The 23,207-nt window shown below is 39.8% G+C and overlaps 2 protein-coding genes across 29 annotated transcripts in view; one reads left to right on the top strand and one right to left on the bottom strand.

Moving 5' to 3' along the window:
* The window catches only part of ANAPC13 (anaphase promoting complex subunit 13), a 2,435-nt gene extending 2,298 nt beyond the window's left edge, over positions 1-137 (bottom strand). Inside the window, exon 1 of the mRNA XM_026454198.1 lies at positions 87-137. Within this exon, the coding sequence (XP_026309983.1) occupies positions 87-137 (51 nt within the window). The remainder of the gene's footprint in view (positions 1-86) is intronic.
* A 1,538-nt stretch (positions 138-1,675) lies between these two features.
* CEP63 (centrosomal protein 63) overlaps positions 1,676-23,207 on the top strand; it is a 144,004-nt gene continuing 122,472 nt past the window's right edge. For 6 of the 28 annotated variants that reach the window (XM_023187934.2, XM_023187912.2, XM_023187935.2 and 3 more), the window contains exons 1-2: positions 1,676-2,394; positions 12,079-12,143. In XM_023187934.2, coding sequence (XP_023043702.1) covers positions 2,221-2,394; positions 12,079-12,143 — 239 coding nt within the window. In that variant the 5' untranslated portion in view covers positions 1,676-2,220. Of the gene's footprint in view, positions 2,899-4,363; positions 4,436-6,143; positions 6,182-12,078; positions 12,148-23,207 lie in introns of all 28 variants that reach the window. The other 22 variants (XM_023187929.1, XM_023187942.1, XM_023187915.1 and 19 more) reach the window with 16 other exon arrangements.

A 23,207-nucleotide genomic window follows, 5' to 3' on the forward strand; every position in this document is an offset into this window, starting at 1 on the left:
TAATTCAGAAGCAGACAACTTTGCTTAATTTCATCCTATCTGTGGTATGCTTTCTAATCCAAAAGGCTGGCTAGCTTGGAGGATACTTTTGGATTCCCTGTTTCCAAGGTTGGGCCCTGATTCATCATAGGCGGCATCCTATGGGTGCTCCCTGCTACAAAGTGACAATCCAAAAAGCCCAGAAGCCACTGGCATCAAAGGTACTCTCAATTATTCTCAGTTTCCGAGACTATGGAGATTCACACAATAAGCAATTTTGGCGGGGGCGGGGTGGAACCCACCATCTTGAGGTGCTTTTTTCAGAGCTCAGCCTGGGTGCCATTTTAAGGAAGGAAGCCTTTTCCTTTACAAGCTCAACTTCAGACATCGTCTTGCCTTGAGGATTTGTGTCAGGTCTGTAGTTGGTCCCTTCCCATAGTCCAGTTTAGTGTTATCTCAGTAAGTTCATGAGCTCCTGTGCCTAAGAATGCTGAGGTTTGGGCCAAGGCAGGTGGAAGTTTTTGTAAAAATGGCTCACATGGCCAGGCTCAGTGGCTCACGCCTGTAATCCCAGCACTTTGGGAGGCCGAGGTGGGCGGATCACGAGGTCAGGGGATCGAGACCATCCTGGTTAACACGGTGAAACCTCGTCTCTACTAAAAACACAAAAAATTAGCCAGGCGTGGTGGCAGGCACCTGTAGTCCCAGCTACTCGGGAGGCTGAGGCAGGAGAATGGCGTGAACCTGGGAGGCAGAGCTTGCAGTGAGCCCAGATAGCGCCACTGCACTCCAGCCTGGGCAACAGAGCAAGCAAGACTTGGTATCAAAACAAAAGCTCACAGATGTCCCCCATAGGATCACCGCAAGATATCCCCAACACCTTGGCAAAAATTATACACAGATTGCTGTGTAGGAAAGGGTTTAAAAGATCTGGGCAAAACTTAAGCAAAACGCGCCCTGCTACTTCTGTCACTGGTGAGCCAGGTGAGGGCTTAATTAATCCAGTACTCAATAATTAACCCGCTACTACCCAGTGGATAACTCAAAGCAAGACGACGTTTTGGTTGTACTTCTGAAGTCCCTGTCTTATAAGAGCTCCCCACTTTCCTGCTGCTACTCCTTTGTCCTTGCTGCTGTGTCTCCTGGGATACCCTTTTCACTTTCCTCAGCTGATCCAAACCTGACTTTCCCAGGCCCACATAGATTTTCCACCTTTTAGTAAGGTTTTCTCAAATCACTCCAGCTTCAGTAGGCCTTCTATCCTTGAACTCTTGCTTCTTGTCCTAACTTAATCTACTAAACAAGCTAGGTCAGCTTTGTGATCAATTGCTCAGGTATTATTGTCTCCAACTGTTAAGTGTACATTTTGTACTCAGGATTCCTTAGTAGATCTTTCCACAATTTGGCCTCAATCTTTTTCACCTGTCCCTTCTCCAAACACCTCCAACCCTGTCACATTTTCCAGCCTTGACAGTTAAAACCCCCTTTTCCACATCACTAATGCCACTCTTCCTTTCAAGATCAACGCAGGCGTCAGCTCTTGGAGGTCAACATCCCATTTCCGGGGTTAGGCGTGAAGGTGCCTTCACTCTTAAGGGGCTGGAAGGATGGAAAGCAACAAGATAATCAATGCCCAGGGCACAGCCACCGTCCCAAGTACTGTCACATAATACGACCACTGTTTCCTGAACAAACTTTTCTTACACACGTGACAGTCCCGATGCCTGCAATGCTGTTTGTTTCTTCCTTTTTATTCCAGTGAACCTACAGTCGGTCTGAAAATCTTAGGTCTCAAGTCGCTTCCTGTAGGAGGCCGCCTCCAAACCTCAGGCTGAGCGCGGTCCCGGTACCCACCAGGGATCTCATAGTTCCCTAAGCACAGAGCATGGCACCAACTAGGGAGCCTGTCAAACAGCCCAGATGTATGTCTTTCCAGACACGTGGTGCCTGTGTTTCCCGGGACAGGGTCATATCTTATCCATATCTATACATTATAGCTTTGTAAACATGTATTTGTAAGGTCAAAGCGGGAAAACCTTGTTCCTTGCTAGAAATGAGCCTCGCAGGCCACCACACCGTACCAGAAGCCGCCCCCTCAGCCGCGGCTTCCGGCCTGAGGCAGGATGTATCAAACGTGGAAGCGGAGACGGGGAGGTCTGGGGTGCCACGCAAGTCCCTTTCCTCCCGACACAGCGTGCAGTAAAGAAAACGGTTATGAGCGTAAAGTGACAGCCTCGGCCGATGGAAATAGGGGGAAGTCCGACACTGAGCCACGAACGCATTCCCGCCCCTCCAAAACCTAGGCCGGGAGCGCTGCAAACCCTTACCGGTACCCGGCCTACTGCGGCAGACGCTTCCTCCTGCCACGTCCCGCATCACGTGTCTGCACGCACTTTCTCGGATTCCCGGATGTGGGTGAGTCCATTTGCTCTCGTGCAGGGGAAGTCTGGAGAAGACATTGATTCAATTATTAAAAGTGTGGGGGCAGTGGGCGGAACGAACGCGCCGACGACTGAGGCTGGACGTAAGCTTAGTGGTGGCGCGCGTGCGCAGTGTCCGCCCGAGGTAACGGCGGGAAGGCTGAGGGGTGCGCTTGCGGCAGCCCTGTAACCGCCTGTGCGCAAGTCGGAAGGGCAAGGGGCGAGCGCGTCCTCGTCTGGAGGCGGCCCAGGCTGCCTTGGTGACTCTGGCTTCGCGGCCTCATGGCTTGCGGCCGGTTCGCGCAACAATCTGCGAACCACCAGGCGCGTCCCCGCCGGCTCGGGTCCGCCCCGGAGCCCCGTCCCTCGGCCTGGCCCGCTATGCCCTGCACACCGGCCTAGCCCGGCATGGCGCAGCCCGGCGCGCGGTTCGGCCCCGCCAGGTGGTCAGCGTTTCCTTGGAGGCCGGGTGGCTGGGGGCGCTTCGGAGAGTGGCCAGGTGGGCGGGCGAGCTGCGCCCAGTACTCACCTTTCCCGGCGAACCCACCTTCCTTTTCAGCTGAGGGACCCCAGTGCGGCCTCCCTGCCAGGGCTGCTGTCTAACTAGTGCTGTTAGGACTACTTCATTCACGGCACAAGGGGACCCGCTCATTTAGGGTGGCATGTTAAGGTTGGCAGCTTTTAAAATAGTGAGTTGGTGTAAACGGTTATGTTTAGTACAGCAGGTACGGAAATATGGCAGAAATCGTGGACTGAAATTGGAGAACCCTGAACTAACTGCTCCATACACACAAATCAGGGATAGAAAGAAATAAGGACGGTTTCTTAGGAGCACTTTAATCATGGAGATACTTGAAGACGGTACATTTAGGCTTATAATGTGGTTTTTCTTACGTCCTTTACGACATCAGGGGAGTAAAGATGTGTATGATGTCAGAGACTAGTCATCTTTTACAGTTTGAGCACCGTACACTAATATGCACAAAGTAGTTTTCCCTGAGCCTTATGGCCGGTTAAACTTATTAAAATAGTTTTTTTCTTTTATAAAGCAGTATTGTAGGGTAGATGCTCTGTATTTATACAGTTCCTTACGTGCTTGCATTTATTTTTTAGATAAGAGAAAATCATAAGGATCGTTGATTAGATTTCTGTTAGCTATCACTTAATAGTAAAACAAAGTATATATATTTTCTTATTTGGAATGCAGTACCATTTTTAGCTTAATTTTTGAGTTTGCCTTTTGACTGTGGCATGATCAGTGATCAGGGTAGTAAAAAAGGCTCTGAAACTAAAATGGGGTAGAGATTTATAAACAGACACACTGTCTTTTAAAATGTATGTCGATGCAACTTTAAAAGTTGTTTGTAAAAATTGTAGATGTTGATTGTACTGATGCCATTTTCTCTCGTTAAAAGGTGGAAGACCTTTGCTTAGTCCTTTCTGTTCTAATTTACGTTGTGCTGGCAGATGGTGACAGCATTAGTAGTCCACTCTGTCATTGCTTCCTGCTTTCAAAAAATGTCAACTTGACTTGGAATTCAGCTAAAGCCAACATTGACATAAGGTTTCAGGAACTGAATTTCCGATCTTTATGTTATTTTAGTCCCCTGCCCGCCCCCGTCAGGAGCTAGGTTTTTCAGTTTTGCAAAGCCACACTACTGTCATGACACATACACAAATTAATAAAAATTCTCTAATGTCAATGTCCAGTCAGATTACGATTTCTTCAACTCTCTCTTAAATGTCTTTTTTGCAGTTAGCTTGTTTGAACCAAAATTCCACAGGGATCTGCCTGTTGTGTTTGGGTGATGCACATTTGACATCTTTTAATCTGTAGCAGTTCCCTCATAGCTATAGCTATGGGATTAGCCCCTATTTTTCCTTACAGTTCTAAAGTTAGCAGATTGCATTGCACAGTATCCTTTTAACAGGTATCTCTGTTGCCTTTATATCCTCTAAACCAGGGGCCCCCTAACCCGGGGCTGCAGAGCAGTACCAGTCCGTGGCCTGTTAGGAACCAGGTTACAGAGCAGGAGGTGAGTGACAGGCGAGTGAGCCTTACCTACCACCTGAGCTCTGCCTCCTGTCAGATCAGCTGTGAGGTTAGATTCTCCTAGGAGCATGAACCCTAATGTGAACTGCGCATGCAAGGGATCTAGGTTGCATGCTTATGAGAATCTGACTAATGACTCATGATCTGAGGTGGAACAGTTTCATCATGAAACCATGCCCCTAACCCTCGCCATGTGTATTACTCATATTACTGAAGAAGTGGTTGGCCGGGTGCAGTGGCTCACGCCTGTAATCCCAGCACTTTGGGAGGCCGAGGCAGGCGAATCACGAGGTCAGGAGTTGGAGACCAGTCTGGCCAACGTAGTGAAACACCGTCTCTACTAAAAATGCAAAAAAATTAGCCGGGTGTGGTGGTGTGCGCCTGTAATCCCAGCTACTCAGGAGGCTGAGGCAGGAGAATCACGTGAATCCGGGAGGCGGAGGTTGCAGTGAGCTGAGATCACACCATTGCTCCCCGGACCGGGCTACAGTGTGAGACTTGGTCTCAAAAAAAATAAATAAATAAATAAATAAATAAAAAGTGGTTTGGCCATTCCTCCCCCAAAACATTTCATATAAATGTTAACCAAAAGGTATTTACAAAATTTTTTATTTCCACCCTGTCTGTGTTGAAAAATTGTCTTCCGTGAAACAGGTCCCTAGTGCCAAAAAGGCTGGGGACCACTGCTCTAAACCAGTAGTTAGACGTAGAATTGCACTGTCCAGTATTGTAGCCACCAGCCAGCTGTGGGTAATTAAAGTGAAATAAAATTAAAAATTCAGTTCCTAGGCTGGGCGCGGTGGCTCATGACTGTAATCCCAGCGCTTTGGGAAGCCAAGGCGGGCAGATCACGAGGTCAGGAGTTTCGAGACAAGCCTGACCAACATGGCGAAACCCCGTCTCTACTAAAAATACAAAAATTAGCCGGGCGTGGTGGCAAGCGTCTGTAATCTCAGCTACTCAGGAAACTGAGGCAGGAGAATGGCTTGAACCCGGGAGGCGGAGGTTGCAGTGAGCTGAGATCACACCACTGCACTCCAACCTGGGCAATGGAGTGAGGTTCTATCTCAAAAAAAAAAAAAAAAAAAAAAAAAAAAAAATTCAGTTCCTAACTTGCATTAGCCACGTTTAAAGTGCTCAGTAACTACAGATTACCTAGTGGCTACTTTTTGAACAGTGCAGTTATAAAATATTTTCATAATTGCAGAAAGTTCTATTGAACAGCACTGCTTTAGAAGCCTGATCAGATTTCACCCTTATATTTGTTTTGTTTTGTTTTTTGGTGGGGTAGTTGGGGGGTTGGGCAGAAAATTTCATAGGTAATGCAATATACTTCTTATTTCATTAAGTATCGGGGAAGCAGTGTCTGAGTTGTTGTTGTTTTTTTTTTTATGATGTTAACATTAAACATTATTTTGAGTTTAGGTGTAGTTAGCTCCATCCACCCATAGTGAAATTCCCCAAGATTCTTTCACTTAATGGTGAAGTTCTTTTGTGGGGTTATATTGCCTGTATCCATTACTGCATTAGAGATGCAACGTGGTGATTATCTAATTCTGTTGTTTCTTCAATATTTGTTAGCTGAGAGTCTTTTATGAAGAACTTTCCCTTACCAGCTGTTTAACTACCCTGAAATACAATTTGCACAGGAAAGGCAAGAAAAATGCTTAATTCTTTCCTTCTATTTTCAGACCACACTAATGAGTTGGTGGCCTAGCAACCTCCAAAGGTAACCATGAGGGTTTTGCCTTTTTGTAAACCTATCATCATGAACTTATAGACTTTATAATATATTTAAACTGTTTCAACATATGGCAATTGTGTTTTTAATGCTCAAATTGTTTCATCTTTGGCCAGTGGGAGCTCCTTAAAGTTGGCTCCTATTCCATTTGATATGACCAATAGCTTTGTTAATTTCTTTGCTTTCTGATAAATAATTTTCCTGGCTCATTTATAGATTTCTAGTCTCCAAAGAACCCTGGTTCTTTTGAGTCTGAGATAGTATTTGGAGACCACAGTCTATCTAGGTAGGAGAAGTGTTCTTGCTACTATGTTAATCATTGGTTCTAGGATTTATAGTGGCCAGAGTTAGGAAATACACATTAAAAAAACCACAAATATGCAGAGTTCACATTGTTTCCAACATTTAACATTTAAATTTCCAAAATTTAAACTTAATTTTTCAGTTTTTTCACGTTTGATTTATGTTTGTATCTTTTTTGCTGAATCTTGGTACCTAGTGCCATTAATAGAATTAGTTTTTTTCCTCATCCTATGTTATATATAATGGTTTCAAGTTAACAGCCTATTTTGTTATCAATATGATTCCTGAACAGTGCTTAGGATTTCTTTGCAATTCTCTTCTAGCCTTATTTTATGTGTCTCTAGGGAAGTGTATAGTAAAATTATTGTATTTTAAAGGCATATGAAGTAATTTATTGTATAGTTGGCCTGTCAAATTGATATCTAGTTGGTAGTTGATTTCTTTTATTTTGTTTCCAATTTTTCAGTACTGCTTTTTTCCCCCATTTTGATTTGTTTTATTATATGCAAAACCTAGCATAATTCCCATAAAACAAGTACCCATGAAACAAGAACTCATAAAACAATTTAGCTTTCATCTCTGTTTCTTCCACTCTGCTTATTTTCCTTCCTTACAGATACTGTTTTTACTAGTTTTGGGTCTATCCATCCATTAAAAAAACACATACCTAAAAGCAAATACACATGGACAAACACACCTTTCTTTCTTAGGTAAAATGTGCTATTATGTATACTGTTCTCCATCTTGGGTTTTTCACCTAGTAATATATGTCCTGTAGATCCCCTCTGTAGGAGTATATAGAGATTGTTATTCCTTTTTACAGTTTCATAGTACTCCATTGGTGGATGAATATTTAACTTGTCCCCTCTCGATAGACACTTGTGTTATTTTCTGCTATTACAAATAGTCCTGCAGTGAATATCCCTGTGGATATGTTGTTTTGCATTTTTGCCAATGAGCCCATGGGATAGATTCTTAAAGGTAGCGTTGTTGGATAAAAGGGTAAATGCCTACATCAGTTGTTAGGTATTACCAAAGTCTCCTCTGTAGCAGTTGTATTCGTTTTGCGTTCCTACCTGTAATGTATGTGAGTGCCTGTTGTCCCACAGTCTTGTCATCAGAGTATATTATCAAACATTTAATTTTTGGTTAATCTGGTACTGAAGAAAGGGTAACTTAGTGTAGTTTTAATTTATATTTCTCTTATGAGCAAGGTTGATTACCTTTTCATGTTTTTACTGTCATTTGTATTTTTCTGTGCATTGCTTCTTTATACCTCTTGCCCATGTTTCTGTAGATTTTTTTCCCTAATCTTTTATAAGCTCTTTATATAGTTGGGTAATTAACCCTTTGTGGTAAAACTTTCAGGTACTGTTGTCATTTGGTCTGTTAGCTTTGCTTATGGCGTGTTTTCATATAAAAGTTTGTTGTTATGTACTCCTATTTCTCAGACTTTCTCTTGTTCTTCCTGGATTTTGAACTATAGTTTGGACAATTTTTAAAAAACATTAATATTTTGAAAAGTTCCTCTAATACCTTTTTACTGGTATCAGTTTAATTAGGACCCTTTCTGGAAAATGCTTAGTAATACTGATTGTTCATTGGGAACAGCCATAGTTTATCGGCCATGGTATATTTGACACAACTATAGAGCTTTGTAATTAAAACGACACCAAGACAGGTAAAGGGACAGAGAGCATTGTTGTTCTCCTTTAGACTTGAAGGTTAGGCATATCCCTTCTCTTAGTATGTACACATTTATTCATAATTCTGTCTGGAGTTTTTATTTTCTTCCTGTGTCCCATTTTGTGAATAATTTGGTCTTGGGCATATACTCTGATATTTTTCCTGATCTGTAAAATAATAAGGTTAAATTAGAGGCCTGAAGTGCTTCTAGCTCAAAAAGTCGATGTTAATGAATTTCAGAGATTTGCCTATAAGACATTCTATTCATATTCTTTTTCCCTTAAATTTAAAATGTGTTTTTTTTTTGCTCCCCAAACTTGATGTAAAAGCTTATATTTCCTTTCACTATCCAATTCCAGGTTTCATTGATTTAAAACAGCCTTCATTCCAAAGGAGAGTTATAATTAATAAGTTTTGTTTGTTGATGTTTTGTTCTAACTGCAGAAATGAATAAGATTGTACCAATGGTAGAGGTATACATTTTCCATTTAATCACGTTAGCTTTGCATGTTAGTGGCAAGGAGTAGCAGATTATCAAGCATTGTTTTAATTTGTATTTAAAATTTTACAAAGAATATCTAATTTTATGTAATTATATGGTACATGCAAAGAAGAAATCAAAGTGACATAGTGCATAGAGTTGAATGAGGGTCAGGTTGGTTAGGAAAAGAATCTGTGATATAACCATGAGCAGCTCAGATGACAAACATCCAGATAAAATCAGCCCTTACTGTTTGCCTGATCCTGAGGATTGATGGTGTTTGGCACTAAGGCAGATGATGAAGGAATTACAGAAACACATTGCACATTAGTAAGTTTACTTTATTTCTCACAGAGGATATTACTGGTCCACTTCTCTCCTTTTTTTTTTTTTTTTAACAGGAATCTCTCTGAGACCATTTTGATTTCTAAAATAGCAATATTTGTTATGTGACTATTTCATTTTTGTGAAATAGCTGCCACCTAGTGGCTATGGTAGTGATTTCATACTTCAGTTTAATTTCTTTTTTTATTGCAAAGACACTATTAAGCCAAAAGATACGCTGATATATTTTAAGATATAGAATACTGTAAAATACATAAAGGTTGCACGTTGATTGTGACTCGATTAGTCACACTGATCCAGGACTATAATTTGTAGTTTATCATAGTCAAGTTATTTAACTCTCTAAGCCTCAGTTTTCTCAAAGTAATAGTATCTGTCTTTTTTTTTTTTTGAGACGGAGTCTTTTTTTTTGAGACGGAGTCTCGCTCTGTTGCCCAGGCTGGAGTGCAGTGACCGGATCTTGGCTCATTGCAAGCTCCGCCTCTCAGGTTTTTACGCCATTCTCCTGCCTCAGCCTCCAGAGTAGCTGAGACTACAGGCACCCGCCACCTCGCCCGGCTAGTTTTTTGTATTTTTTAGTAGAAACGGGGTTTCACTGTGTTAGCCAGGATGGTCTCGATCTCCTGACCTCATGATCCACCCGTCTCGGCCTCCCAAAGTGCTGGGATTACAGGCTTGAGCCACCGCGCCCGGCTAGTATCTGTCTTTTATGAGTGTTGTGAAGATTGATTTAGGCAATGTGTACAAGACAGCTATTGAACATTCTGTAACTTCTATTATAAATATATTAAATAATAGTCATATAGAAAATATATTTATGTATATTACTAAATATATTGTTTGAGAATAACATGACCTAAATAAGTATAATTTTACTAACGATAATTTTGAATAACTGTAATAGCACTGTCAATAAGAATAGCACTTTCCTACATGTTAATAAGTGTCCATGTATGGTTGTCAGGAGCTTGCTACTTACAGTGGACACTTAATTGGCTATTAGAACCCATGAAAAAGCTGGAAGAAGCCTTAGAAAATATTGTTCGTGCCCCTCATTTTACAGATGTTAAAACAAGTCCAAGAATATAAAGCTAGTTAGTTGCAGAGTAGGACTGTATCCTGGGTCTCCATCTAGTGCGGTGTGGACCATGTACTGCCTCTCAGTTCTCCTAGAGTGGACCAAAACATGGAATCTTGGTTGCATTGTAATTTGACTGTATTGTGATTTGAAAGTGGAGTAAAACATGGGAACCTTTTTCTTTAGGTTTTTATTTTTGCAATTTTGGTGTAATATGTAGGATAAACCAACTAGAAAAAAAATCCTCCCTGTCATGTTTGTGCACGAATAGTTTAATACTCAGTTTGTTAGTATCTTTAGAAATAGATGCAAATAAGATGCAGTGGTTCTATTTTCCAGTCTTCTCATTCTCCTCTGTGTCTCTGGAACACCCTGGGCATGCCTCTCACTGTATCACACTGGGAAAGCCTTTTTGTCTCATTTTTTTCTGTCCCATACTAGACTATTAATACCTTGAAAAGGGCCATATCGTTCATCACTATATATCTAGTTGTTAGTACAACACTGAATTATGTGTTGAGTAAAATAATCTACTTACAGCAGTATAATTTTTAGATGAGGATTAGCCCAGGGGCAGAATGTCTACACCACAATCTTTGGTTATTGTGTAAAGGTTTAAGGAAAAAGCGTTTTGGAATGAAAAGTGGTTTGACATTGAACATTTTGAAGATTTATTATAAAAGACGAGAAGCATACAGCACATATTAATCAACACTTCTGAGTTTAAGGGTCTTCTTTCCTTTCTCACTGTCACCTTTCTTCATGGTGTATCTTACCCTTTATTTTATTTATTTATTTAGTTAGTTAGTTAGTTGAGATGGAATCTCTCTCTGTCGCCCAGGCTGTAGTGCAATGGCGTGATCTCGGATCACTGCAACCTCCGCCTCCTGGCTTCAAGCAATTCTCCTGCCTCAGCCTCCCGATAGCTGGAACTACAGGTGCACACCACCATGCCCGGCTAATTTTTGTTTGTTTTTTTTTTTTGGTAGAGTCGGGATTTTACCATGTTGGCCAGGCTGGTCTCAAATTGCTGACCTCAAGTGATCCGCCCGCCTCAGCCTCCCAAGTTCTAGGATTACAGGCATGAGCCACCGCACCCGACTGTATCTTGCCCTTTATATGGCAGTCTTCTATCTCCCTTTCCCTCTTTCTCTGCTAGACTCTTCATGTAGTCCCCTAGCTATGACTAGTTTGCATGGGGGAGAGGGTAGGTAAAAGACAGGGGAATTAAGGTCAGCCAAAAGAATCTGCCACGTACCATGCTGAAATGCTACATTGAGCTCTGGAGCTGCAGAGATAAATAAAATTGGGTTTCTGCCCTGGAGGGGTGAATAGTCTAGTAAGGAAAAATAGTGTGTAAAAAACTCACTTCCAGTGTGGTGTCACTCCTATGAAAGAACTCCTATGAAAGTTAAGCACTGGGAGCAAATGAAGTGCAGAGGCAGGAGGGCCCTGTGGCTGCCTTTCGGTGAAGAGAGGATGTTGCATGCAGGAAGCTCTATGAGTCTGTCTTCAGGGGTGAGTAGGCTTTCCCATAATAGACTAAAGAGTTTAATCTCAGTGCACTTCACATTTTTTATACTATCTCTTTATTTAAAAAAAGCTATGCTTTCCCTCTGACGTGTGTGAACCCAATTTCTTTCTCATTTTGTAAGGGGGTTTGTGTACTATCCCTCTGCTAGAGAGATCCCACTTCCACCCCCGCCCACCCAACATTAGGAACTAGACAAAGAACAATGAGGTATTTGATAGTTACACGGAGAGAGTATCAACAGCAATTCAGATATTTTTAAGTTATTCTGTTTTAATCTGAAATATGTTTGTTCCTAGTTTTCCTGAAGTGATGTTCTTTGACTGCTTCTACAGTCATCTTAAGAAGTGCTGCATTTTTTCCTTGTTATGTATGCTTTCATTCACATTCTTAAGTTGTAAGTTAGAATGTTAGAACTGAAGAAATGAATTTTCTCATGACTGATATTTTTTCTTTGTCAGTTGCCAGAACAAAGGGGATTTGGTGATGGAGGCTTTGTTAGAAAGAATGCAAAATCGAGGGCATGGTGGGTAAGTTTGCTTTTATAAAAATTAATTGTTTGGTTAATACATAATAATTATACATATTTATAGGGTCCACGTGATACCTTGATACATACATATAATGCGTAATGATCAAATAAGTGAATTTAATATACCCATCAGCTCAAGCATTTATCATTTTTTGTGTTGGGAACATTTCAATTCTTCTAGCTACTTTGAAATACATAGTAAATTTTTAAAGTTTAAGGGACCTTACTGTGCTAGTCACCCTACTGTGCTAGTTACTTAACTAGTCACATACTAGTTACTTACTAGTCACCTTACTGTGCTATTTAACACTATAGCTTACTCTTCTACCTAACTGTATGGTTTGTACCCATTAACCAAACATTCTTCACCCCCAACCCCTTCCCAGCCTCTGGTAACCATCGTTCTACTCTCTACCTCTGTGAGGTGAACTTTTTTAGACCCCACATATGAATGAGAACATGAGATATTTGTCTTTCTGTGCCTATTATTTCACTTAATGACCTCCAGTTTTATCCATGTTCCTGCAAATGACAGGGCTTCATTCTGTTTTGTGACTGAATAGTACTCCATGATGGATATATATCTGACATTTTCTTTGTCCATTAATCTGCTGTTGGACACTTAAGTCATTTCCATATCTTGGTTATTGTGAATAATGCTGCAATAAACATGGGGGTACAAGTATCCCTTTCACATATTGATTTCCTTTCATTTGGATAGATTACCCAATAGTGTGCTTTCTGGATCATATGTGTTATGAGTGGTACAAAGTCAGACATAACCAGGTCCATACATGTTTGTGTCTTTCTTTTTTTTTTTTTTTTTTTTTTTTGAGACGGAGTCTCGCTCTGTCGCCCAGGCTGGAGTGCAGTGGCCTGATCTCAGCTCTCAGCTCACTGCAAGCTCTGCCTCCCGGGTTCACGCCATTCTCCTGCCTCAGCCTCCCGAGTAGCTGGGACTACAGGCGCCCGCCAACACGCCCGGCTAATTTTTTGTATTTTAGTAGAGACAGGGTTTCACCGTGTTAGCCAGGATGGTCTCGATCTCCTGACCTCGTGATCCGCCCGTCTCGGCCTCCCAAAGTGCTGGGATTACAGGCTTGAGCCACCGCGCCCGGCCCATGTTTGTGTCTTTCTACAAGAGCAAACTTTTAGTGATGCTATTTCAGTCATAAAAACCACAAGCTACATGGAGTTCCCAAGGAGGCAATTCCCACTAGTACTACCAGTTCACTTGATAGTCAGAGCCATGGGCATACAGGCTCAAGCCTCTCCACAAGTCAGTCAATATTGCAAACCACACATAATAGCGTATTTAATTGATATATGTAAATGTTACAGCATAAACATTCCACATCAAACAAAGTAACAACAGGAGAAAAGGACAGAAAAAAAAAGAGGGGGTGCTAAAGAACTAGTCCAAAGAGAGCAACTGAACAAAGAGAGTATTCTGGCCTAATCTGGACGGTTGTCAACATCTTGCAAGGAAGAGCCTTTGGCGACAGATGCCAGGTGCTGATCACAGATGACAGCAAGACAGGGTCTTATCAAGACAGCTGTTTTGAGCTGGCAAAGTCTTGCTCTTTTTGTGGCCACAGAGTCTTCTGGTGAGAACTGATAGTGAAAAATTTTGCCTGTTTATGTCATTATGTGATTGGGTGCAGTCTTTATTGATTAGGTCCCTGTGGGCATGATGTCTTTTGAAATGTGAGATGCAGTCTCTTTCTAAAATGGAGTTACTTATGTTAAGGATGCTATATACAATATGGTAGTTCTATTTTTAGTTTTTTAGAAAACTCCATTTAGTTTTCCATAATGGCTGTACTAGTTTTACATTCTCACCAGCAGCATGTAAGAGTTCCCTTTTGTCCACCTCCTCCCCAGCATTTGTTATTTTTTGTCTTTTTGATAATCATTCTAACTGGAGTGAGATGATATTGTGGTTTTCACTTGCATTTCCCTGGTGATTTAGTGGTGTCAAGCATTTTTTCATATACCTTTTGGCCATGTGTATGTCTTCTTTTGAGAAATGTCTATTCAAGTCCTTTGCCCACATTTTAATAGGGTTTTTTGTTTTTTTGCTATTGAGTTGTTTTTCTTGTATATTCTGGATGTTTAATCCCTTGCTGAATAAATAGTTTGCAAATATTTTCTCCCATTCTACAAGTTGTCTTTGGCTCTGTTGATTGTTTGCTTTGCTGTGCAAAAACTTCTTAGTTTAAGTCCCAGTTGTCAGTTTTTGTTTTTGCTGCCTGTGCTTTTGAAGTCTAAGCCATAAAATATTTGCCTTGACCAATGTCCTGAAGCATTTCCTCTATATTTTCTTTTCTTTTTTTTTTTTTTTTTTTTTTAGAGACGGGCATCTCATTCTGTTGCCCAGGCTGGAGTACAGCAGCACAGTTGTAGCTCACTGTAGCCTCAAACTCCTAGGTTCAGGTGATCCTCCTGCTTCAGTGTCCCAAGTATCTGGGACCATAGACATGTCATCTGGCTAATTTAAGGACAGTGTTTTTTTTTTTTCTTTAGAGAAATGGAGAAAGGATTCCCTATTTAATAAATGGTGCTGGGAAAATTGGCTAGCCATAAGTAGAAAGCTGAAACTGGATCCTTTCCTTACTCCTTATACAAAGATTAATTCAAGATGGATTAGAGACTTAAATGTTAGACCTAATACCATAAAAACCCTAGAAGAAAATCTAGGTAGTACCATTCAGGACATAGGCATGGGCAAGGACTTCATGTCTAAAACACCAAAAGCAACGGCAGCAAAAGCCAAAATTGACAAATGGGATCTAATTAAACTACAGAGCTTCTGCACAGCAAAAGAAACTACCATCAGAGTGAACAGGCAACTTACAGAATGGGAGAAAATTTTTGCCATCTACTCATCTGACAAAGGGCTAATATCCAGAATCTACAAAGAACTCAAACAAATATACAAGAAAAAAACAAACAACCCCATCAAAAAGTGGGGAAAGGATATGAACAGACATTTCTCAAAAGAAGACATTCATACAGCCAACAGACACATGAAAAAATGCTCATCATCACTCGCCATCAGAGAAATGCAAATCAAAACCACGATGAGATACCATCTCACACCAGTTAGAATGGCAATCATTAAAAAGTCAGGAAACAACAGGTGTTGGAGAGGATGTGGAGAAATAGGAACACTTTTACACTGTTGGTGGGATTGTAAACTAGTTCAACCATTATGGAAAACAGCATGGCAATTCCTCAAGGATCTAGAACTAGATGTACCATATGACCCAGCCATCCCACTACTGGGTATATACCCAAAGGATTATAAATTATCCTACTACAAAGACATATGCACACGTATGTTTATTGCGGCACTATTCACAATAGCAAAGACTTGGAATCAACCCAAATGTCCATCAGTGACAGACTGGATTAAGAAAATGTGGCACATATACACCATGGAATACTATGCAGCCATAAAAAAGGATGAGTTTGCGTCCTTTGTAGGGACATGGATGCAGCTGGAAACCATCATTCTTAGCAAACTATCACAAGAAGAGAAAACCAAACACCGCATGTTCTCACTCATAGGTGGGAACTGAACAATGAGATCACTTGGACTCGGGAAGGGGAACATCACACACTGGGGCCTATCATGGGGAGGGGGGAGGGGGGAGGGATTGCATTGGGGAGTTATACCTGATATAAATGATGAATTGATGGGTGCTGACGAGTTGATGGGTGCAGCACACCAACATGGCACAAGTATACATATGTAACAAACCTGCACGTTATGCACATGTACTCTAGAACTTAAAGTATAATGAAAAAAAAAAAAATGCTACTGATTTTTGTACATTGATTTTGCATTCTGAAACTTTACCAAAGCTTGTTTATCAGATCTAGAAACATTTTGGTAGGATTTTCAGATTTTCTAGGTAAAGAATCATATCATCAGCAAAGATAGATATTGCTTATTCAGTAGGATATTGGCTGTGGGTTTGTCATAGATGGCTCTTACTATTTTGAGGTCAGTTCCTTCGATGCCTAGTTTGTTGAGGGCTTTTAACATGAAGGGATATTAGATTTTATTGAATGTTTTTTCTGCATCTATTGAGATTATCATATAGTTTTTGTTTTAAATTCTGTTTCTGTGACGAATCACCTTTATTGAACGTAGTATGCAAAAGGATAGTTTTTCATCCTTTGCCCACCCTCTGCCCTTGCCTTCTTTTGGAGTCTCCAGTGTCTAATTTTTTTTTTTGTATTTTTGGTAGAGATGAGATTTCGCCGTGTTGGCCAGGCTGGTCTCGAACTCCTGACCTCAGGTGATCCCCCTGCCTCAGCCTCCCAAAGTGCTGGGATTACAAGTGTGAGCCACTGTGCCTGGCTTATTATTCCCATCTTTATGTCTGTGTGTAGTCAGTGTTTAGCGTCCACTTGTAAATGAAAGCATGCAGTATTTGGGTCTCTGCTTCTGTCTTAATTTGCTTAGGATAGTAGCCTGCAGCTGCATCCACATTGCTGCAAATAACATTTTGTTTTTCTTTTATGGCTGTGTAGTATTCCATGGTGTATATGTATCACATTTTCTTTATCCAATCCACCATCAACATAGGTTGGTTCCGTGTCTGCTATTGTGATTGGTGTTGCGATGAACATGTGAGCGCATGTGTCTTTTTGGTAACATTATTTATTTTCCTTTGAGTATATACCTAGTAATGGGATTGCTGAATCAATTGGTAGTTCTAATTCTAGTTTTAGTTCTTTGAGAAATCTCCAAACTGCTTTCCACAGGGGTTGAACTAACTTATATTCTCACCAACAGTGTTGCCTTTTCTCCAATGCTTCACCAACATCTGTTATGTTTTGATTTTTTTATAATGGCCATTCTGACTGGTGTGAGGTGGTATCTCATTGTGGTTTGATTTGCATTTCTCTAATGATTAGTGATGTTGAACATTTTTCAAGTTCGTTGTAGTTTATGGATATTAGCCCTTTGTTGGATGCATAGTTTGCAAATATGTTCTCTCATTCTGTAGGTTGTCAGTTCACTCTGTCAGTAGTTTTTTTATTTTTTATTTTTTTTCTGTGCCGAAGCTCTTTAATTAGGTCCCAGTTGTCAATTTTTGTTTTTGTTGCATTTGCTTTTGAGGACATAACTTTTTGAGTCATAAATTCTCTGCCTAGGCCAGTGTCCAGAAGAGTATTTCCTAGATTTTTCTCCTAGGATTCTTACAGTTTGAGACCTTACATTTAAATCTTTAATCCATCTTGAATTAATTTTTGCGTATGGTGAGGAGGTGTAGGGGTTGAGTTGCATTCTTCATACAATTAGCCAGTTTTCCCAGCACCATTTATTGAATAGAGTATCCTTTCTGTATTGTTTATTTTTGTCAACTTTGTTGAAGATCAGTTCGTTACAGGTGTGTAGCTTTATTTCTGGTTCTCTGTTTTGTTCCATTGGTCTGTGTGTCCATTTTTGTACCAGTGTCATGCTGTTTTGGTTACTATAGCATTATAGTATAAAGTAAGGTAATATGGTGTCTCTAGCTTTGTCCTTTTTGGGTAGGATTGCTTTGGCTATTTGGGCTCTTTTTTGGTTCCATATAAATTTTAAGATAGTTTTTTTTCTAATTCTTTGACGAATGACAGTAATTTGGTAGGAATTGCATTGAATCCATAGATTGCTTTGGGCAGGATGGCCATTTTAATTGTATAGATTCTTCCAATCCATGAGCATGGAATATTTTTCCATTTGTTTATGTCATCTGTGATTTCTTTCAGCAGTGTTTTGTAATTCTTTTTGTAGAGATCTTTCACTTCTGTGGTTAGATGTATTCTTAGGTTTTTTTTTTTTTTTTTTTATGTGTGGCTATTGTAAATGGGATTGTGTTCTTGATTCAGTACTCAGCTTGAACATTATTGGTGTATGGAAATGCTACTGATTTTTGTATGTTGATTTTGCATTCTGAAACTTTACCAAAGCTTGTTTATCAGGTCTAGGAACATTTTGATAGAATTTTCAGGGTTTTCTAGGTAAAGAATCATATCATCAGCAAAGATAGATAATTTGCCTTCTTCTTTTCCTATTTGAATGCCTTTTATTTCTTTCTCTTGCCTGGTTGCTCTGGCTAGGACATCAAGTACTAGGTTCAGTAGGAGTGGCAAGAGAGGACATCCTTGTCATGTTCCAGGTCTTGGGGGAATGCTTTTTGACCTTTGCTTATTCAGTATGATATTGGCTGTGGGTCTGTCATAGATGGCTCTTACTATTTTGAGGTCGATTCCTTCGATGCCTAGTTTGTTGAGGGCTTTTAACATGAAGGGATATTAGATTCTATTGAATGTTTTTTCTGCATCTATTGAGATTATCATATGGTTTTTGTTTTAAATTCTGTTTATGTGATGAATCACATTTATTGATTTTTGCCTATGTTGAACCATCCTTGCATCCCAGGAATAAAGCCCACTTGATTGTGGTGGATTATCTTTTTGATGTGCTGCTGGATTCAGTTGGTATTTTGTTGAGGATTTTTACATCTATGTTCATTAGGGATATTGGTCTGTAGTTTTCTTTTTTGTTGTTGTATCTTTGCCAGGTTTTGGTATCGGGGTGATGTTGGTTTCATAGAATGAGTTAGAGAGGGATCCCTCCTCCTCAATGTTTTGGAATAGTTTCAGTAGAGTTGGTACTACCTCTTCTTTGTATGTCTGGTAGAATTTGGCTGTGAATCTATCTGGTCTGGGGCTTTTTTTGGTTGGTAGGCTTTTTATTACTGATGCAATTTTGTAACTCATTATTAATCTATTGAGGATTTCTCTTTCTTTCTGGTTCAATTCTGGGAGGTTGTGTTTTCCAGGAATTTTTCCATTTCTTCTAGATTTTCTAGCCTGTGTGCATAGAGATGTTCATAGTAGTCTGTGAGGATCTTTTGTGCTTCTGTGGGATTGGTTGTAATGTCACCGTTGTCATTTCTGATTGTACTTATTTGGATCTTCTTTTTTTCTGTTAATTTAGCTAGCAATTCATCAATCTTATCAACTGTTTATTTCATTTGTTTTAGTCTCAATTTTGTTTATTTCTGCTGTGATTTTAGTTACTACTTTTTTTCTGCTAGCTTTGGGTTTAGTTCTTATTTTTCTAGTTCCTTTAGGTGTGACATTACATTGTTTTAGGTTGTTGACTTGAGATCTTAATGTAGGTGTTTAGAGCTGTAAACTTTCCTCTTAACACTGTGAAGAATTTTTTGATATCTGCCTTTGTTTACCCAAAAGTCATTCAGGAGCAAGTTGTTTAGTTTCCATGTATTTTTGTAGTTTTGAGAATTCCTCTTGGTATTCTTATTTTTGTATTTTTATTCCACTGTGGTCTGAGAAGATGCTTGGTGTGATTTCGATCTTTTTTTTTTTTTTTTTTTTTTGTCTTTGTACTGTTTTGATGTAGGCATCTATTGCTATAAACATCTCTCTTAGCACTGCCTATGCTGTATCCCATAGGTTTTAGTATGTTGTATTTTCATTTTCATTTGTTTCAAGACATTTTTGCATTTCTTTTTTAATTTCTTCACTGACCCAGTGGTCATTCAGGAGCATGTTGTTTAATTTCCACGTATTTGTACAATTTCCAGAGTTTCTCTTAATCTTGAGTTTTAGATTTTTTCCATTATGGTTTAAGATACTTGATATGATTTTGATTTTAAAAAATTTGTTGAAACTTGTTTTGTGGCCTAACCTATGATCTATCGTGGAGAATGTTCTGTGTGCTAAAGAATGTATATTCTGTAGCTGTTAGATGAAATGTTCTATAAATGTCTTTAGGTCTGTCTGTTCTATAGTGTAGAACAAACTGGATGTTTGTTGATTTTCTGTCTAAATCACTTGTCCGGTGCTCAAAGTGGGGTATTGAAGTCCCCAATTATTATAGTATTGGAGTCTGTCTCTCACTCTTTAGCTCTAATAATATTTGCTTTGTATGTCCGTGTGCTCTGGTGTTGGATGTATGTATATTTACAGCCTGTAATATCTTGTTGCTCAATTGATCCCTTTTCATTATATAATGACCTTCTTTGTCACTTTTTATGTTTATTTGACTTAAAGTCTATTTTGTCTGATATAGGAATAACTACTCCTGCATGCTTTTGGTTTTCATTTGTGTAGGATGTTTTTTCCCATTTCTTCATTTTCAGTTTATGCGTGTCTTTACGGATGAAGTAAGTTTCTTTTAGGTAGCACATAGTTGGGTCTTGCTTTTTATCTATTCAACCATTCTGTATCTTTTAGTTGGGGAATTTAAACCATTTACATTCAGGGTTGTCATAGATGGGTGAGGACTTAACTCCTGTAATTTTGTTAATTGCTTTCTGATGCTCTTGTATATCCTTTGTTCCTTTCTTCTTCCTTTATCGTTTACCTATATAATTTGGTCTCTCTCTCTCTCTGTTTTTTTTTTTTTTTTTTTTTTTGTGATAATGTTTGATGCCTTTCTCTTTCTCATTTGTGTTTCTGCTTCACCAGTGAGTCTTAAACTTTTTGTGTGTTTTCACGATAGCAGATATCATCCTCTTGCCTCATGATGTAGGACTCCCATATGCATTTTTTGTAGGGCTGGTCTAGTGATGATGAATTATCTCAGTTTTTTGCTTGTCTGGGAAAAACTTTATTTTTCCTTCATTTCTGAAGGATGGCTCTGTTGGGTATAATATTCTTAGATGCCAGTTTTTGTTTGTTTGTTTGTTTGTTTTTTCTTTTAGCACTTTGAATGTATCACCCCATTCTCTCCTGGCCTGTAAGGTTTTTGCTGAGAAATCTGCTGTTAGTCTGATGGCAATATCCTTATATGTGAGGAACTCACAGAACATTTGACATTTTTCTCTTGCTGTTTTTAGAATTCTGTGTCTTTGACTTTTGACAGTTTGGCTATAATGTGCCTTAGAGAAGATCTTTTTAGGTTGAATCTATTTGAGGATATTTGAGCTGTCTTTATTTGGATATCTATATCTTTTGCAATAATTGGGAAGTTTTCAGCTATTATTTTGTTAAATTGGTTTTCTGTTCCTATGCCCATCTTTTCTCTTTCTGGATTTGTAAGAATTTGAATATTTATGGTCTTTATGGTCTCCCATATGCCATGTAGGCTTTCTTTATTCTTTTTTATACTTTATTCTTTTGTTGTTGTTGTCTGATGGGGTTATTTCAAAAGGTCCTTCTTCAAGTTCAGAAATTCTTCTACTTGTTCTACTCTGTTGTTGAAACTCAATTGTATTTTTAAATTTCATTTGTAGAATTCTTCAGTTTCAGGATTTCTGTTTGGCTCTTTTTAATGATATCCATCTCTTTGTTGAATTACTTTTTCAGAACATACATTGTTTTCCTGATTTGTTTTCATTATCTGTGTTTTCTTGTATCTCACTGAGTTTATTTAATAACATTGTTTTGAATTATTTTTAAGAATTTCATACATTTCCTTTTCTTTGGGATCGGTTACCAGAGAATTATTGTGTTCCTTTGAGGTGTTATTTTTCTTTCCTTTTTCATTTTTCTTGTGTCCTTATGTTGAGTTCTGTGTATCTGGTGTAATAGTCACTTCTTCCAGTTATATGGATTGGCTTTCATAGGGAAAATTTTTTTCCTGTAGGTGTATCTGTAATATTGGTCAGGTAGGGTGCTTTGGATTTGATTCTCAGTGGGTGCAGGAGTGTAGTTTCTATGATTTTTCCAGCCATAATCAGTATTAGTGTTTTCTGTGAGTTCTTCAGTGACTTGGACTGTGGTGGTTAGTGGAGGCTATGACAAGGCTCTGCTGGGAATAGGGACACCAGGCAGACTGGTCATCACGTACTAGTCAGTGATGGCAGTGGCAGGCAGGATGGGCCTGTCCTCAGGCTTCCCAGATGGCATGCACAGGCACCGGTGGTAGCAGGCAGGACAGATCAATCCCCAGGCCCCTGGATGACATGCACAGGCACCAGTGGTGGCAGTAGTGAGTGAGGCAGGCCTCTCCAAGGTCCCTGGATGATGTGCATAGGTGCTGGCAGTGGTCAAGGTGGGTTTTTTCCAGGGCACCTAGTGGTGGAAGGAGGGGCCAGGCCGATCACCAGTGCCTCGGACAATGTGTGTAGTAGTGGTGGGCCCCTAAGTGGTGTGTGTGGACTCCCAGTGGTAAGTTTTCTTTTGACCTTAAGCTTCTCACTGCAGTTTAAAAAGCTTATCTGAGTTATGTCTCTGACCATATTGTGCTTTGGGTACAGAAACAAAAGTGTTGAGCAAAAGCTAAGTTGATCCATGTCATGGTCACAGTATTTTGGGGGGACTTTGGGTTGTTTGCCTCATCACAGCAGTGTGAAGCTAGATGTTTGCCTACATCCTATCTTGAGTGTTCTACTCTTAAGAAGCAAAAGTACAAAGGTTCTGTCACACTAAGAAAAGGTGCTTTTTGAAAGTATTTAAGCCTTACTGATAGCTGTCTGTGGCCATTTCTGGAAACCTCTTTGAATCTAGTATGTCTGTGTCCAGTTCTGTTTCTCAGCAACATCTGGCATCTCCTGAAATGCCAGGATATCAGTAAGTTTACAATAGTAAGGTAGACTACAGTAAGTTTCTGACAAAAAGATGGTCGGAAATAGTTGAAATAAATCTGGCTGAAGGATTAATTTCTTGAAGCAGCTCTTAAAATTGTATTATCACTTTCCTGCATGATAGTCTACTTTCTTCCAAGGCTTTTTCCTTTAGCTAGATGAAAATGTGACATATAGGCTTGTCTGGATCCTTCCTGAAAGCTTCCCTAATATATTATAGAGGCGCTTGTTAGCTGTGGCAACCTGGCTCTACAAACCAGACTTAAAACATCAGTCTTGTGCCTAACCAAACAACTTGGGCTTTAGGTTGGCTATGAGGGGAAGACAAGATATTCTGTGAAATAAGTAATCATCTTAATATGAGCATTAAAAGTAAAAGCTTAGGCTGGGCACGGTGGCTCACACTTGTAATCCCAGCACTTTGGGAGGCTGAGGCCGGGCGGATCACCTGAGGTCAGGAGTTCAAAAACCAGCCTGGCCTACATGGCAAATCCCCATT

This window comes from Piliocolobus tephrosceles, chromosome 2 (assembly GCF_002776525.5).
Source record: "Piliocolobus tephrosceles isolate RC106 chromosome 2, ASM277652v3, whole genome shotgun sequence".
NCBI classification, from domain to species: Eukaryota; Metazoa; Chordata; class Mammalia; order Primates; family Cercopithecidae; genus Piliocolobus; species Piliocolobus tephrosceles.